Source organism: Periophthalmus magnuspinnatus, chromosome 7, assembly GCF_009829125.3.
Source record: "Periophthalmus magnuspinnatus isolate fPerMag1 chromosome 7, fPerMag1.2.pri, whole genome shotgun sequence".
NCBI classification, from domain to species: domain Eukaryota; kingdom Metazoa; phylum Chordata; class Actinopteri; order Gobiiformes; family Gobiidae; genus Periophthalmus; species Periophthalmus magnuspinnatus.
Window position 1 is genome coordinate 17,312,621 of NC_047132.1, and position 17,555 is coordinate 17,330,175.

At 36.6% G+C, this 17,555-nt stretch overlaps 3 protein-coding genes across 7 annotated transcripts in view; 2 read left to right on the forward strand and 1 right to left on the reverse strand.

The window, feature by feature from the left end:
* The window catches only part of prkar2aa (protein kinase, cAMP-dependent, regulatory, type II, alpha A), a 45,271-nt gene extending 33,420 nt beyond the window's left edge, over positions 1 to 11,851 (forward strand). For all 3 annotated transcript variants that reach the window (XM_033969160.2, XM_033969159.2, XM_055223052.1), the window contains 8 exons: positions 2,351 to 2,487; positions 3,383 to 3,489; positions 4,489 to 4,630; positions 5,654 to 5,755; positions 5,838 to 5,912; positions 6,157 to 6,222; positions 6,378 to 6,516; positions 8,831 to 11,851. In XM_033969160.2, the coding sequence (XP_033825051.1) occupies positions 2,351 to 2,487; positions 3,383 to 3,489; positions 4,489 to 4,630; positions 5,654 to 5,755; positions 5,838 to 5,912; positions 6,157 to 6,222; positions 6,378 to 6,516; positions 8,831 to 8,955 (893 nt within the window). In that variant the 3' untranslated portion in view covers positions 8,956 to 11,851. The remainder of the gene's footprint in view (positions 1 to 2,350; positions 2,488 to 3,382; positions 3,490 to 4,488; positions 4,631 to 5,653; positions 5,756 to 5,837; positions 5,913 to 6,156; positions 6,223 to 6,377; positions 6,517 to 8,830) is intronic.
* Positions 11,852 to 12,683: 832 nt separating this feature from the next.
* Positions 12,684 to 15,314, forward strand: LOC117372985 (N-alpha-acetyltransferase 80). The gene is made up of 2 exons (XM_033968842.2): positions 12,684 to 12,848; positions 13,157 to 15,314. Coding segments are annotated over exons 1-2 (843 nt in total). The 5' UTR covers positions 12,684 to 12,846; the 3' UTR covers positions 13,998 to 15,314.
* A 104-nt stretch (positions 15,315 to 15,418) lies between these two features.
* si:dkey-20d21.12 (uncharacterized protein LOC556245 homolog) overlaps positions 15,419 to 17,555 on the reverse strand; it is a 146,901-nt gene continuing 144,764 nt past the window's right edge. For 2 of the 3 annotated variants that reach the window (XM_055223028.1, XM_055223027.1), the window contains 2 exons: positions 16,992 to 17,204; positions 15,837 to 16,006 (listed from right to left, as the gene is read on the reverse strand). In XM_055223028.1, coding sequence (XP_055079003.1) covers positions 15,870 to 16,006; positions 16,992 to 17,204 — 350 coding nt within the window. In that variant the 3' untranslated portion in view covers positions 15,837 to 15,869. Of the gene's footprint in view, positions 16,007 to 16,991; positions 17,205 to 17,555 lie in introns of all 3 variants that reach the window. The other variant, XM_033970035.2, reaches the window with a different exon arrangement.

Genomic DNA, 17,555 nt, shown 5'->3' on the forward strand with positions numbered 1-17,555 from the left:
TATGACAAATCACTTTTCAGGTCATATAACAAAAGAACATAAACATAAAAAAGTATTTATTTATGATTTGATTTTGAAGCAATAATGTTGTATAATATGAACATGCCAATGTTCATATTATGCCTATATTAATAAAAAATTCTTGTTAATCGTCAAATCCTTTTTCTTGTGTAGAGACATTTTTGGATGTTTTACAAAACTTGTCATGACCTCTTGTGACCTGGTTGAGGATTCAAAGAAATCAGTTCCTTTACCAAACAAACCAGTTTATTGGCAGCATTACTACACCAGTATTACGTCAATCCATCACATCAACATTTGAATTACTTCTTAATTTATATTTTGGTGATAACATTAGATCAACTGAAGACAAAACAAAATCATGGGTTGGTTTCCTGCTGCCGTCACAACCAAGGCTTTAGCGGCATTAGAATGGGTTGTAAGAGGCAAACTGGATAGACCTGTGCTCATCATTGAAGTATTCATACCAACCAGGTACACTCTGCCAAAAGATGTCAGCAACTTGTTTTTTTTTTTTGTTTCGTTTTTTGTTTTTTTAAGAAGAGAAACATTCTAATTTACACTAATAGTGGCATAGGGGCAAGAGTAACTGTAAGAGTAACTTTTTTTTTTTTTACAATTTAATGTAATTGGAAGGACAATGCATTTAAGACATTCCCTCATAAAAAAAAATACCTGGAGTTCTATTTTATTTAATTGAAGCTTGTTTTATTTATCCATTCATCCAAAGTTGCTGTTTGCATTATGACCAGGTTGTTGCGTCAAAGGTGACAATGCTGCACAATCCTTTGTAAGCCCATAAGCCATCTTTGTAATTATTCTAAAGTCAAATTGTGTTCACAACGAATGCTTGGCTCTATTAGCATGGCAGTCACATTGCCAAAGGGCTTAATTTGTTTACTTTCTCGTTGTTCATTCCTGTGGCTGACAGCAGGCGGAGCTCGAACACCTAAATCCCTCAATGGAAATGGAGCTGTAGTTTATGAAGTGCTTTCTAAATGTAGACATTATTTTAAGTTTGAAAATGTGAAATACTAATTCCAAGGTGAACAAAAGCATGTTTTAAAAGAGACTTAAAGTACTAACCAAAACATACATTACATAGTAAATTACTAAATAGGAGTAAAAGTATGGTGTCCTAAAACTACTCCAGTACAATTTATAATTTATTAAATTTACTCTGAATTACTTCAGTAAATTAATCTGAGTACTACCCCTTTGGTTACTCCTGACTCGGCTCCTGGCTGAAATCTAGCAATTGGTTTCTGTGAATTCATACTCTACAACTGCAAAATTAACCATATTCTTCAGTCTCTATATTAAAACGTTATACAGTATAAAGTTGTATTAAGGATGTTGCTACTACCCCTGCCAGTGTTGGTTACACTGCTACTTTAAGTGACTGTTTTCAGCAACTATGTATAGTGTACTGAAACAGTATCAGATACTATCTGGGCTGAAAGCTTGTGAAGGGGACTTCCTTCTCTTGACTTAAATGCAAAGCTCTGTGCTGAGATCATTCCGAACAATAAATGATGCATGACACAAACCACAGAACTGCAACATCATGTGCAAGTCACACAGAGCAGAGATAGGCCAGAACTACGTCACAAGATTCAACCTCAAAAATACACCATTCAAATGCATAAACCTAGAGATCATGTATTTGATCAGAAATAAACTATATTTGATTTTACATACTGATTTATGGCTGGTCCATGTACGGCGAAAAAAGTGTTGTCAAAAGTATTATCTAAGTAAAGCTGTTCCCCTTGGATTTCAGATGACATCACAAGATTCTAGGTTCAGGTTAATCTTTGTAAATTTTACCTTTTTTTCTCATGAAAATACAATGTAGTCAATAGGGAACACAGGCTCTTGCCCCTCATCTGGGGGCATGCGGGGGTCTGTGGGGTATGCTGGGGTACGTACATGTTGGTATGGTTTTCACATTCTATAATCTAAAAGCATATGGCAAGTTATTCTCTGCATTTGACCCATTCGTCAAAAAAGGAGTCCTTAGTTAGACCCTTCTCCAGGCCTGAGCCAGGATCCTGGTTAGGAGTACCTAGCTGGTGGTTGGTTAGCCTTCTGTGGATGCTTCAGGTTTAAAGGTGAATTGTAAGAAAGCCATTTTAACAAACAGAGAACATGCAATCCAACTTAATGTGTACTGTCCTATATTTAATAAATAAATATAATACAAACTATAATAGCCTATTCTTCATGGGAACCAAACAGTGAAGCTAGCCACTATGTCACCATACTGCCATTTCTTTCACTGTTGATGGTATCTTGATTTTGTTTGTTTCTCCCTCCCTTTGTGCAGTGTGTGCAGAGGCGTTTAACCCAGATGACGACGATGAGGACACTGAGCCCCGAGTGGTCCACCCCAAAACAGACGAGCAGCGCTGCAGACTCCAGGAGGCCTGCCGAGATATCCTTCTCTTCAAAACATTAGACCAGGTAAAAAATAAACAAAAGAGCTGGGGTCATTCCGTGAAATGAGTACTTTTTGAGTATGTTTTTTTCCTTTGCATATTTGAAATGGCATGTTAAAATATCCAAAAAATGTTAAGGCCCCCCTCAAACTTGCTGCTTTATTTTTTTTAATGAAATTGCAGGATGCAGGATTTAAGAGCGCTCTTCTCCCTGTCTCAGGTCGTAGGAAAGGCTCTGAATGTAACTGTTTCTTCTTGATAAAGTCACTGTGATGTATCATTTTTTACAGGGGATTTTGAGTGATGGTAACAAGAATGTCCAAAACCTTAAGGACACGTGTAAAGTGATTTTAAATATTTATTCATTTTTATGACTGAAACATTGTGAAACAGTAAGATTAAATTGAGAGCAATAAGAATGAGCGGTTTTCTTGTATTTTGTCAAAAATGTACACATTTCATCTTGGTAAAGATGACCAGTCTCATTTAGGAACAGGCTCAAATACACATTTGTGATTTTGTATCTTAAAATCTCCTGGTTTAACATTAGGCTAAGTGGAAATTCTGACGTGTGATCACACAATCCCGACCTCTCTGTATATTAGATAAGGCCACAGAATGTTGAAGTTGATGAATAGTAATTTTATGGGATTTCTCCCACAAGAGAATTCTTAAAAGGTTGAACCGGCTCCTTAAATCTCGTAATATCATCTCTGTTACACATTTATATCTCCCTGAGGGTTGTGCCTGGAAATGCCCTCAGGCTAAATGATTTTATATTCCCTGAAGCGCAATCTGCCTCCTTTGGGTGTTTATTTACTCTATACTTTTTCTACTATTGTACTTGTCCAAAAAGAACTTGAGAAAATCACGTTTTGAAACCACGGATGATTTAAAATGTTATTAATTTTGTTTTTCAGGAGCAGTTTTCTCAAGTGCTGGATGCCATGTTTGAGTTGATTGTTCAGCCTCAGGAACATGTGATTGATCAGGGAGATGACGGTGACAACTTCTACGTCATAGAGAGGTGAGATGATGATGACTACTATAAGGTTAAACTTATTAACTAATTTTTTATATTTTATTTTATAGCCTACAGTAGTGTGATTCTGTCCATGTACCTGATCACCTAGTTATCAGACCTAGAATACACAAAAACATGAAATTGGTAGCCAACTTCTTTTAGTGGTCTTCACCACCAATTTCTTGTCTCTACATAGTTATCTGAAAGGTCTCATAGTATTGCATTAAACTTATCAATCTTACACATTCCGTTACAGGTCTCAAAAAATTCCTTGGAAAGAAATACTTAGGGTGAGCAAAAGATATTCTCTGGAGAAACACAGGTTTAATGCCATATTGTAGAACACTGCAGGAAAAGTACTGAGACAATTGGATATCAGACATATTATAGCTTTTTAACTAATGATTAGAGTTTAACACCACGTTTTGGTGATGTTTTACTTTTTGTAAGCTGATCTAATTCTCTATATTATCTCTAGTCTTATCTTTATGGCTTGTTTGAACTAGACTGAATGTGCAGCCTATATATGATGAATATATAGTGTGTTGTGTACAGAGGCACAGAGGGCTGTCAGCTGAACATGTCCCGACAATATATTTCAATGGACATTTACGGCTTGTACACATGTTGTATTAAAGGTGGAGAACATGTTTTAAAGAACATACAATTTTTATGTAGAGATGATAAAGGAGCTCGGAGTTGTTGTCATAAGTGTAAACAATATAATTTACTCAGCAGCTCAGAATGCTACTAATAATTTCTTACATTTTGGAAAATGCATTTTCACATTTTGGTTATTCTGTGGATCTTGTTGGCTTCCCCCCCCCCCATTTTTAATTGAATTTAGTTTTTATTGTTTTTAAATGATTCTATTACTACACATGTTTTTTTTTCCTAGTTTGACAATTGAATAATACATGTTTGCACAACACAATGTAATATCTTAGTGTGACATCTTCTCTTTAATGAATGTCATCTGTAACTGATTTCTGTTTTGTTCAGGGGCGTGTACGACATTGAAGTTTCAGGGAAGGTCGTGGGACATTACGATAACAAGGGCAGCTTTGGAGAGTTGGCGCTAATGTACAACACACCGAGGGCGGCAACCATCATCGCCACCCAGGAGGGGGCGCTCTGGGGACTGGTGAGATTTTTTTTTTTTTCTTACTTTTGAGGCAATCAATTTTCATCTTGGGTTTTTTTTTTTTTTTTTATAGTGGGGAACTTTTGTCATTTTTGTGTACTACTGTAAGATTTCTGCTGTAGACAGTTGAATAATGTAGTATTTAGTTTGTATCTATAATGACTTAAGTGTTTCATTTTGATATTTATTTGTAGCAGCTCATGTCTTTGTGCATTTACAGTCGTTTTTTTTGGATAATCCTGCTGTAGAGTTATTGTGTCAGTGTCATAAATTAGTTTTACTTTTGTGGTATATCGTTTATATCTTCCTTAGCAATATATCACACTTTAAAATGGTTTTCGTGATGACCCTAGACATGTGCTCAGTGATTATCCTTTTGTAACAGAACCATCTGCTGAGGTTACTTTTATTGATTTACTTAGGCAAGACTCTGCTAATTCCCCCTAGAGAATGAATGGAACAGTAACTCATTTGAGGCAAAAGGAAATGGCAAAGTGGTATGATGTAAAGGGCAGGATGGGTTGGAGGACAGCTGACGTTTTTGTGCTCATAAAGGAAATGTTTTGGGGTTTTTTTGTTTGGTTGTTTTTTTAGCATTTTTTTGTTGCGTTGTTTAATTATCCCACGTACTAAAATCCAGTACATCAGGAACTGGCCTTTTGTTTTTATGGTTTTCTTTTTTTCTAATTTGGTTCCAACAGTGTAGCCTGTACATATTTGTGCCAGTGTCCATAACATTTCATATTCATCTGAATCAGTGAGAGTCTAAACCTTAGTTAAGAATGAAGTGTTTTCTCTCAATGAACCACTGCTTTGAGTCCAGTCTCTGTGCTCCCCCTGATGGATTTCACTAGGAACTGCACTTAGAAAACAAACATCATTTGGTTTCATCGTTACATTTCTGCGTTCAAATTGAGTATGATAATTGCAATTGTGTTTAATTCGGTTCCACTCATGTAAATAGGTATATCATAATTCAAACTGGTACAATGTAATTAAAACAATGCTGTGCTCTTTTTCAAGGATCGAGCCACATTTCGTCGACTCATTGTCAAAAACAACGCTAAGAAGAGGAGGATGTACGAGACTTTTATAGAATCTGTTCCACTGCTCAAATCACTTGAGGTTAAACTCTGTTAAAGGAGAATTATGGTTCTATAACCTAAGCTTTAAATGTATATTAAGTTATCCTGCGTGTTTTCTTCAGGCAAATGAGAGAATGAAGATTGTGGATGTATTAGGAGCCAAGCAGTTTTCTGACGGAGAGAAAATCATCACACAAGTAAGACGTGATATTCTTGGCCATCATGTTTAATTTTGATGCCATTTTGGCCTTGCTTATTCCTTATTTGAGCCCTAGTTTTGTCCTGGTTTTGACCTGGGTAATCTGAATTTTTTGTTTTAGATCTGTTTTGTCTTGTATTAGTTTTCTAAAAGATCTGGTTAAGTCCTACTTAAGATCTAGCCTTACTGTAATATAAAGCATTTTATGATATAATGTTGATCTAATTAATTTGTCTTTTTAGGGGGACAAAGCCGACTGCTTCTATATCGTAGAATCTGGAGATGTCAGGATCATGATGAAGAGTAAAGTAAGGAAAAATAAATCAATCATAATTCTGTTGAAGATATTTTTATAGATTGTTATTGAATGCATCAGATGTGTCTTTTTAAAGAGATTTGTGAGTCATCTAGTATCTGTAAATAAATACTACAAAATGTAAGCCCTATCTTCTCTCTTCCTCAGACAAAGGCTGACCACGCAGACAACACAGAGGTGGAGATCGCCCGGTGCAGTAGGGGGCAGTATTTTGGAGAGCTGGCTCTGGTCACCAACAAACCCAGAGCGGCCTCAGCCTACGCAGAGGGAGACGTCAAGTGTCTAGGTAAGACTCTGAGAAGTGACAAGTTTCGGTTACTAATATGCTCTGTGCCAGCAGTGCCTGGCTCACTCCGGTCACTTGAGCAGAAATCATAGTAATTTCCACCCCAATTATAATCTATGGAGTTTTTGCCAAGTCGCACTAAAATCAATAAATACTGACAGATGGCGAGTGGACATGCAGGTGGATATCAGTGACAACATGTTACACACTTTACCAATGGGGTTAATACTTTGGAGGACACTTTGTGTTTAGAAAGATGGGTGTTTGTGTCTCGATGCTAATGCAAATTGTTATTGACATGTCAAATCGAACAAATTTATTGTAAAGACCACCCGATTATTTTCATGGCCAGATTTTGTTCAGTTTTTAGAGTGAATTTAATATTTATTAGGCTCTAAAATTGGCATTAGCATTAACATTGAGACTGCGTCCGGTACACGTGTTCAAATCAACTACAGCTTTTACTGATAATGATTCTAATGCTGATTTATTCTTAATTACAAAAACATGATGTCTCATGTTATTTGATTTTATGTATGTGTGTTTTATTTATTATTCTCAAGATGATTATCCAATCAAAAAGCAGAATGAGCCTCACACGAGTCTCATTTGGGTTGCCAGATTTTCTAAAATTCAGTTGGTTTAAACCTAAAAGAACTCTCTCTGATATGAATCATCACTACTTAATCCCAGCCCCTGCAGCCAATCACTGATCAGTGCTAGTGCAGCCTATGCAGCTCAATGAGTGAGTTCTGGATGGTCTGAGCTTTCCATGTGGCATGGCCTGTCCATATACTGAGAATGAGAGAAATTTGTATATGTCCTCTATCTGCACGTTAAGGCACTGGCAACCCAGGTCCAGTTGTAATTGTAATACCTTAAGGAAAAAGGGCATTGGACAAATTTTTGACCGCAATTTCTACTTTTTTTCAGTTTCCTATTCAGTTACATGTACATATCTCACACACTTACAAAGAAATAACATACACTTTACTATTCTATAAATCTTTTTTTCCTGCACTTTTTCAGTACAAAGCTGTAAACCAGGTCACTATGATTATAGTGTTTCTGTGAAGGCCGTTTGTATTATTCCTGTAAGTGTCCTCTGTATTCACGCTCCACTCTTCAATTACACTCATTCTGAATGTGAACAGCTCTCCACTAAATGTTAGGCACTCCAACACACTTTATTCAAATAATTTTTATTACACACACACACACACACACACACACACACAGACAAAAGCACTTTCTACAATTCCCAGAAAGACTGACAGATTATGAATATAAAGGCATCAAATGGGACAAAATTATGTTTTGTTTACTCAAAAGTGTGTGTGCATCTGTCCTGCATGTATTTACATATGTGTTCAGTTTATCAACAACAAAACATAGAACAGTAACATAGTAGCTAAAATAAGTCGTTTGACATGAAATCTAGTTTTAAATGTAATAGTTATTTTGAAGTTGGGGAAGTGTTCATAATATATCTTGTATCTAAGTTTTGATGTGATTATTTGCAGTTTAGGTTGGCATTAGAGTTAGGCCACAGCACACCTGCTGGGCAAACACAAGGGATGGACAGTTATGACAAAAATGAATATCTATATCCAGGCAATTTTATAGCAAAAGGGTGAATGAACTGTAAAATATACCCACAAATGTGAGCATTCTGAATTTCCATACCTCCATAACAACCTTTTCAATACTATAAATGTTTTGTGGATCTCCCACCTCAAATTTGCACCATTATGTAGATGCATTCTTGGCCCTATGTACCACTTCCCAGTATTTAAAAAAAATAAAAAAAAAAAATAATTGGTTTATTTGAATAGGGACAGATTCAAAAACATTGACTAACTGTGGCAGAGCAGCCCGATGTGTGCATCATAGTGCTTATAGACAGAGCCAGTTTGCAGCACTTTTCCCTAGAAGAACATCTTCTCTTGTCTGTTCTCGGAAGCCAAGAGGGTTGGGTTGGTTAGTACTTGGATGGGAGACCGCTGGGAATGCTCTGGGAAATGCTTTGCACACTTCATCCACATTGCCTAGCATGAATGTGGTCTATGAATGTTGATGGTGGCACAAATTGGCAGCCTCACTTCCATCAGTCTGCCCCAGGGCAACTTTGGCTATAATGGTAGCAATAACAGCAGTAGTAGCAGTTTCCAGCTCTGGGAATTTGTTGAGTGTCTTTCCCAGTTCTTCACCCATTTTTCACTCCCAGCTGTTCTGCTGGCAGAATAATGGTAACAAGGATACAAATACTAGTACACATTTCTTGATCTCTCATTTTTCCTGTCTATGTTTGCAGTAATCGACGTGCAAGCTTTTGAGCGTCTGCTGGGCTCGTGTAAAGAGATCATGAAGAGGAACATCGCGCACTATGAAGAACAGCTGGTGGCGCTGTTCGGTTCCAGTATGGACCTGAGGGACTGAGGTGTCCGCTGCCCATGTGCCTTCGAACCACACACACATCCAAAATACTAGAGACACTGAGACGAACACGCGCGTGCACACACACAATCAAACCCCCACACACATGTACGGACACGCAACGGCCCGACAACAGCAGAACCAGACATTTTAGACCAGCGCTTCTCAAACTTTGAATACAAGAACCACTGAGACAAATGACAACAATATGTATAAATCAGGCCTTAACCAGTTGAAGCTATTACCAGGAAAAGGAAAAACTAGGTCTCAGTCAAACTGAATTGTGAATTATCAAGGCTGGACCATAACTGGACTAAATCAGGTCTAAACTACGTTAAATTATGTACTTGACCTACTACCAAGCCATTTGAGGACTTACATAAAAGGACTGCAACAATAATGTAAACTTTAAAGGCGCACCATGCAACTTTTCTCTATAGAGATGTCATGGCTATTACTGGAATGTTCCAAAGTATGGCATTAAACTTGTCTATCTTGCATTTATTCAATTACATGTGTTTTTAATTCCTTGAAAAACATGCATTCATATTATGTGCAGAGTCACTTCCACAGACCTGACCTGTAACATCAGAAAAGTTACATAGTGAACCTTTTAACCATGATGGAAGTATACAATTCTCCAATGTACCTCCAATGGGATCCGTACCACAGTTTGAGAACCACTGCTTTAGAAAATATGGGCTCCACTGACACTCCAGAACATATCCTGTATTTAAAGATGGACCGTTTGAGAGACTGGTAAAATATGTGGAATTATGTTGCAGTGCCACTAAATGTCCACTAGGGTGCGACTGTTGGCACATTTTTCCAAATATGCTCAATTCCATATTTTAAATGAAGTTTTCAGGCTGTTCGAATAAAAATATATTAATACAATTTACAGATGTGGATGTTTGACTCAAAAACTAGGTTTCATTTGAACTTTATGAGATATATTCTAGACAAATTAACTTTTTGACAATTAGAATATATAAATTGTTGATAAATTTTCAAAAACAAAGCGCAGTGTTTGTTTAATTACATTTTTATTTCATTTTACATTTTATGCACAATAAACAGGGCTATTTCTTGTATGGGAGAGATGGAATCAACATTGACACAGGAGAACAGTTTTTTGTGTTTTTCTTTTTTTTTTCTTTTTTTTTTTTTAAATACAGCATATGACCAAGACAAAGACTACATGTTTACAGATATTTTTGAGCAGGCATATAAATTGACAATTAGCATTTTAACAAATTTGATATGCTAAACAAAATCCACAGGTTTATTGTTGACCTTTTGTGGTAATGCTCGTTTGTCACTCAGTTTCAGAGGTATTTGCAACAACAGTGAAATAATATCTGTATACATGGTTAGTTTGAATATCTTTATGGTAAGTTACAACACTCCAAAATAGCACTTAGAACAGCTCAGCCAAGGACACACACACATGCACACGCGCATATGCATATATTACATACATTACAAATACATGTACACTGGCCACCTGCAAAAACTGACCCAGCTTAGTCCTGTTGTAGTCCAGACCCGATTTGGAGGCAAGATTTAAACTAAATCATCACATGAGTATTGTTACATTTGAAATGTGTTTTGCAGATTTTAAATTGCTTTGATATATCTAGATAGATACATCTATCTGAATTTATAGTGCATATGACAGGTTAAACTTTTCATTTCTTTAAAACGTAGATAACATAATCCAATTCAATTCTTATTTTTTTCAAATCTTTATTTTTGTAAACCCCAAAATCACAAAAGCTGTTTCCTCTTAGGGCTGAACATGAGAATTGATTTAACCAACAGAAAGTTAGAAAATCAATGAAACAAAGAAAATTCTATTTTAAAATTTGGCCTAGTCTTTTCAATTTTTACTTTTTTTTACAGCAGTTATGACATGCATAGAGGGTATGTAGCAACCATTAGGTTAACAAAAGCCACACATTAGTTCTGATTTTACAAATAAAAGTTAATTAATTAATTACAACACCTTAAATCAATGTTTAAACTGCCAGAGAAATGCCTGACAGTTCATGACAGAGGGAGAACTATTCAGTACTCACTACTCCATCCTATACTATCCTATTCCTCTATATTTCTTCACAAACTGCCACTTAACTAATGTAGGTATATTATTCTGTCACATGCACTTTAAACAAAAAAAAAATTAAAAATCCTGCTTGTACATCCCCAAAAATGTCTGATATTTGACTCCCAGTAAGAATTGTTTGAATTTTGCTAGTCCCCCCTGTGTTACTGTGGCAGTATTTGTCCTATGCCTGTATTAGCCAAAAAATAGAAAATAAAAAAACATCAATGCTGGGATGTACTCAAAAATAATTATTAATAAAAGTGTGAAATTACAATTTAAATATAAAAATAATTATCTTAGTTTGAATCTTGTCTCGTAAAAATGTAATCTAGTCTCCACTACAACATTACTCAAAATGGAGCAAACAAAGAGGTAAAAAAACAAAAAAAAATCTTAAAGACAGATGTTTTAGAAACGTTTTATGAAGATTTAAAAAGTACAACAAAATCTAAAAAAAAGCTTTGATAAAATATTATTTAAATAAAAGTGTTTCCTGGAGGCTCTGTTTCTTCCTCTTCTGTCGTTGATTGAGTTAGTGCTGGTGAATCTCGTACCACACTTCACTGTATTCAAATTATTATTAATGTATTGTTCAGATATTATATTCATTTGTTTATTTTTTGTTTATTTTATGTTTTGTTTTGTTTTGTTTTTTTGTTGAGAGGTGCCACCATCATCTCTGACAAAGTGTAAAATCTAATGAACTTAGTGCTACTTTCTCTTGATTCTCCTCAAATGGTTTTGTCCTGGATTTAAAATGGAAAAATAAAGCTGACATTTTCTTATAAAGTTGTGTGATTTTTATCTATTTATTTCAACTATTTGGTAGTATTCCTCCAGCCTATTAAAATATTAAATTCAGTATAATATAAAATTGCCGCCTGTGTAAAAGGTAATGTTTCTTAATCCCATAATAAGTAAATGTACTGCATCATTTACATGGTTTACTTACATTTTTAAAGAAATCATATTTTTGACCATCCTTTTCTAACAGCATACTTTTACTCAGGTAAGAGTACTGTCACTTCAACAAAATATTAAGTGGGAGTAAAAGTTTTGGTTACTCTTCCCACTGTGACTCTTCCTACAAATGACAAAAGCTTTATGTTGACTATATTAAATAATTTCAGATGATTTCTTATTTTTGTGCCTATCCTTTGAAGATTTTCTGATTTATTTAATGTTTTATCCTTCCAATTAGATCAACTTCAAATTATAAATCAGATACTACATTCTTACAGTAATATATTTTCTTACTCTTTGACTACTACTTTGTACTTCTACTTGAGTAATTGTATTTTGAAATAACATTGCTCTTACAGTATTTGGCTATTTCACCCACCTCTGATCATTTAATACGCTCCAATATTTTTACCAATAAAAATCTGTATTGAAATCACTTTATTGGATGAAATGTTGCACAGTATAGCTTTTAGACATATTTTTGTGAAGTTGCTAAGGCAGATAAACTTGCAAACATCAGTAACAATCAAAGTGAAACCCTTTGTCATGACAGAAATGCATTTTGGATTCCAGCTACAACATGAATGACTTTGGCCTCTGTGCAGCTGTAGTTTCACTCCGGTCCAGCAGGTGTCGCTGCGCGCTGCCGGCTCCTCTCACTTCCGGCTGCCTTTCACACATGCTGCTGTCACTCCTGTGTTGTGCTCATGGAGAGAGCACGTTTTTGGACTTTTTCTGCTATTTTTAGAGGATCAGCGGGCGAAATATAGCACCGACTAAGACTGTGAAACAAGAATGAACCACCGGATCCATGTTTTATAATGTGAGTAACAGGAAAACACAAGAGAACTGTGTTTGGTTTTGAGTGGGCTACTTTGGTCTGCTCTACCTAACTGTACTTTACAACTATCTTCAAAAGTGAATGGCTGTAGATTTTCACACAGAGGACCTTACCCGCAGACCTGGTGTTGTTTGCAGTTTTATCTTAGATGGTTTAAATATATACTGCTGTTGTGTCCTTGGGCAAGGCACTTCACTTTGCCACTTTCAATATGTGAGATTAATGCCAAAGCAATTATCTAGAAGAAAAACGCTAACACTTATTATTTATTATATTATTTTTCCCTGCAGGACAGAATCCACAACTGTCATGAACTCCACTCATTCTCCACCCACAGCATCTATTCAACCTCAACCCAAGCTCCGCGCAGTCCCCATCCACCAGCGTCCAGATCTACTTGTGCCATGTGCCGAATTGGTGAACTCCGAGTGGAAGCGAAGTACAGCTGCCCGTGTCCACAGTCTGCAAAAATCCTGTTCCGAGTTTCCGGTTTGTCTCGTTCTCCTTCAGGGCCAAAAACAATCTGAAAAACTTCTCGGACATGCTCGACTGTCCCACGTGGTCGGTAAAAGTAACAGTCTTTTTGTGGAATCTGTGGTTGTGTCCAAAACAGAGAGAGGTAAAGGCTATGGAAGAGCTTTAATGGAAGAAACTGAAAGATATGCGAAGACTAGAGGGTTTAAACGGCTTTACTTAACTACTCATGATAAGCAGCATTTTTACAAACATATGGGATTTGTCCTGTCCACCCCGGTTCAAAATGCAGGTGCTATGACTGCTTTTGTTCCAATGGAAACCCTACTGAAGTTTTCTCGATCGCCAAGCCAACCAGTAAACACACCTGTAAATTTACCAATGAATGTGAAATCTGAAGATGCTCGCTCTATATGTCAAAACCTACCTCCTCCACCTCCATTACCAAGTCCGCCATCTTGTCCTGTGCCCCCTCCGCCACCACCTCCTGTTGTCCCACCCCTACCTCCACTTCCTGCTTCTCTGCAAAAGCCGCTATCTTGCCCCATTCCTCCACCTCCTGTATTGCCACCTGCGCCTGTGGTGCAAACTCTAACCGAAACACCTTACAGAGATGCCAAAGGGATGCCCATCTATTGGATGCACAAAGACATTTAATAATTAGTATTTATTAATTAGTCCTATGAAATTGTTCTGTAATACTGTTTACATTTGTGCCTATTTATCTCACCATTTTGCCTGAAGGAATGCATTTCACCTTTTCACTTTATTCCACTGCCTGTCTACAGGTAGTGTTTGCACATACAAGCACCAGCTTTGTTCAAACTCTTAAGTCTTAACTTTTTTATCTTAAAGGTACACTATATAACTTCTCTGGTCCATCTCCTTCTTGTCTCCTTGGAGATGTTTTGCTTTGCTCATCTATCTCTCATTGAAAAGCCTGAAAAAAACATGCATCCTTATTATGAGAAGGCTCAACTGTGCCCCATGCTTGTCTGCATGGAGATAGAGGTTAAAGAAGGGGGGATTTTACTTCTATTAGGTATTAACTGCTAACACATAACATATTTAGATCACCACGTTACCCTTTATTGTTTGGAAAATGATATTCTCATCAAAAACATGTTTTATAAGTTTCACTCATTTTTGATGCGCTGAGTCTCACCTCCCTTTTTTCACTTTTGCACCTACAATCATATTGGCTATATTAAAACAGGGATAACAATAGGGATAGTGAGTATGCTAACAGGTGTGGAAGCACCCATTAGGGGCCTGAATTATTATGCTAAATATGACTCGGGGGCAGTTCACACTTCGTTCAATAGACCTAGCCAACAAACAGAAACTCTAGTTTGTTTCAGTGTAGTCAGCTCAAGTAGTGTCCCACCAACAATCTGACCAGAACTTAAGACGCCACTTGAGCAGCAAAACATTTTCCTTCTAAAACTTTTTCCTTTTGACAAAATTGAATTTTCTTTTCCTATGAGGGAACAACATTATAACATGGTAGAAAACTAAGAAAAATCTATTTTGCAAAACACCCTCTCTTTAAAGAATGTTGCATTGTTGAAGATTCCAGGTTATGCAATTACATCACCATGGAGACAAACAAGTAACACACCCTTCACAAGAAAGGTTGCTCAGTGTGACTTCAATTGTATGTCTTCACTGAATACTGTATAGACTGTTAAGGTCTATGGATTCAGCTTTTACAGAAATTCCAGTGTGCATTTTAGCTTTTTTATTATCATTTTTTCACCATGTTTTGGAAGTTTAAAATACTTTGGCTTTAATATTCTGACTACAATTTGAAATGTGAGTCCTTTTTAAAAGAAGCAGAATCAAAACGGTTTGTGTTTCTAGTTTTTGGAGTAATGTTCTCAATTCTAAAGTTGACTTTGTTGAAATCTCAACTGCTCTCCCGAATGTGCCTTATTTAAAACTTTACTCACCCTGAACTCTCTGAAAAGATGCAATAAAGAAAAAATAAATAAATAAAACTGTCTACATGTTAACTTACTATGTCGACCTTTTAATTTTACTGTTCTGTTTGGTCCAAGTCTAAGAAAAACAAGCTCAAAGAGATGAACTTTATTTACAAAAACACACAGCATACATTTGGTGTTCCATAGTTAATATCAGTTTGAAATGAGATATAACTTAAAGGTGAACTACGCAGCTTTTCAACTGGAGGGTCTGTCACCTGTTTTCTCTGCTATTGTTTTGTCAGAAATATTCCACAGTATGGCATGAAACATATCTCTCTTGCATTTACTCAATTACAGATATTTTAGTGCTCAAAACATGCATTCTTCTGTAAACGGGTTCACCTCTTCACAGATCTGACCTGTAACTTGGCTTGATGGCACCACTTGCTTTTCTCTACAGAGAAGTTAAATGCCATACTGTGAAACATTCCAGGCAAAGCAATAATACCTCTGTGGAGACAAACAGCCTTTACATTTTATCTAAACCAGAGACAACAGAATTCCTTTCCACTCCACACCCACTGAAAATGTCCAGTGTTTGTCACGATGTCCCAGTGAGGGCTGTGAGGTTGTGTCTCAGATTGTGCAGTTCCTGGATCAGTAAAGTTAATTCTGCCGATGCCATTTTCTTCTCTTTCACTGCCTCTGTTAGCATACGGATAGCGCCGCCCTGTTGGACTGTGGAGACAAGAGTCAACAGTCATTATACACATTTGCAATCAATCAAACACAGGCCCTATATATCTTAAGGGCTTAGGGGCCCCTGAAAGCTACGTCGGGCCCCGTCTGAACCTTAAAGGGCCTGAAGCAGTCCTCACTTTCCTAATGTATTCTTAGCGTCCTAATTATTCATCATTAGTTTATAAGTGCTTTTCAGATTTTCAGAGGCCATAACTGAGGTTTGTCTTCACTCTAACAGCACACTTTCTGGTTCTCAGACAATAAAATCCTTTATAACTAGATGCAGACAACATGCAGTAAAGCTGAACTGTTTGGAGAAAATATTAAATTGCAATAATAGATAATACAATTTTGTTCACATTTTAAATGTGTCCAGAAAAATTGACAATACGAGAATGCAGAACAAGGAGGAGGAAACGATGGTGTTTCAAAAACTGCCTTTGAGATTTACTAATTACATCCATTCAAATTGTGATTTTGATTCATTTGCGTTTAATCTTGCAATCTTGCTGCAGAACCATCAGCCACTTCAGCCTCTCCATCTCCTTAAAGACCCTGTATCCACTTTTTCCATGCTTTTCAGTAAGATGTGTCTTGTCCCAGAACAGATATAATGTATAAGCAACTCTTGAGGTAAAACTTATTCTGTGTGCTGTCTGTCTTTAATTAGAAAGTATTTGTGTGTTTGCATGCTAGTTGTTAGCTTTACCATCATGACAAAACTCCACACTGGTTTCTGAGAGCTGTGAAAATCACTTGTAAACTCTTTGAATGATAAGGATTTTTGGGATGCATAAGATTATTGAGGAATACTTTAGACCTTTGTTTCTTACGTTCTGTTTTTCACGGTTTTAGGTCAAATCAGGTACTGCAGCTTTTTCAATGCTGGTTTATTGCTGGGAGCTGTTTTTTGGAGTCATTGAACTATTACCAAAGGTTTATAGGCAAGTGCAATACAAAACAACACAACACAACAAATGACCTAAAAAGTAGAAGATGAGCAGCACAGTGAGCAGCAGCAGAGTGACAATGGCACAGCCCAGAGCATAAGCCCGTGACGAAGTGGGCGTGAACATGTCCTGGAGCCGCCTCTGCCACGAGCTGATTGGTCGAGATGGTTGAATGACAGCCAGAGCGTCAAAGGAGTGCAGGTTTCCATTTAGAGACGGGGTGTAGGCAGGACGAGGAGGCCGTACTGTGAAAGAAGAAACATAAATCAAGAACAATGGAGTGACAAAACAAGTATTCTTTCTTTTCTTGTTATGTGGTCACTATTTATTATGGCTTATTCCATAGGTTCATTTTTGGAAAGGTTTAACAGTTGTTTTTTTTCAATAAAAGCTACTTAGGGATTTCAAGTACACTTTTCACTATATGAGTCAATTATATTCTCTATTTGGTTTGCAATATTTTTCATCCTATGTCCTGTAACCTAACCATATTTTTTTTATAATTTATAGACATATTATGCAAAACCAACTTAATGGAGCTTTTAAGGAACTGTATGTATTGTATTTTTAAGAAACTGTATGTGCATGTGGTCTTA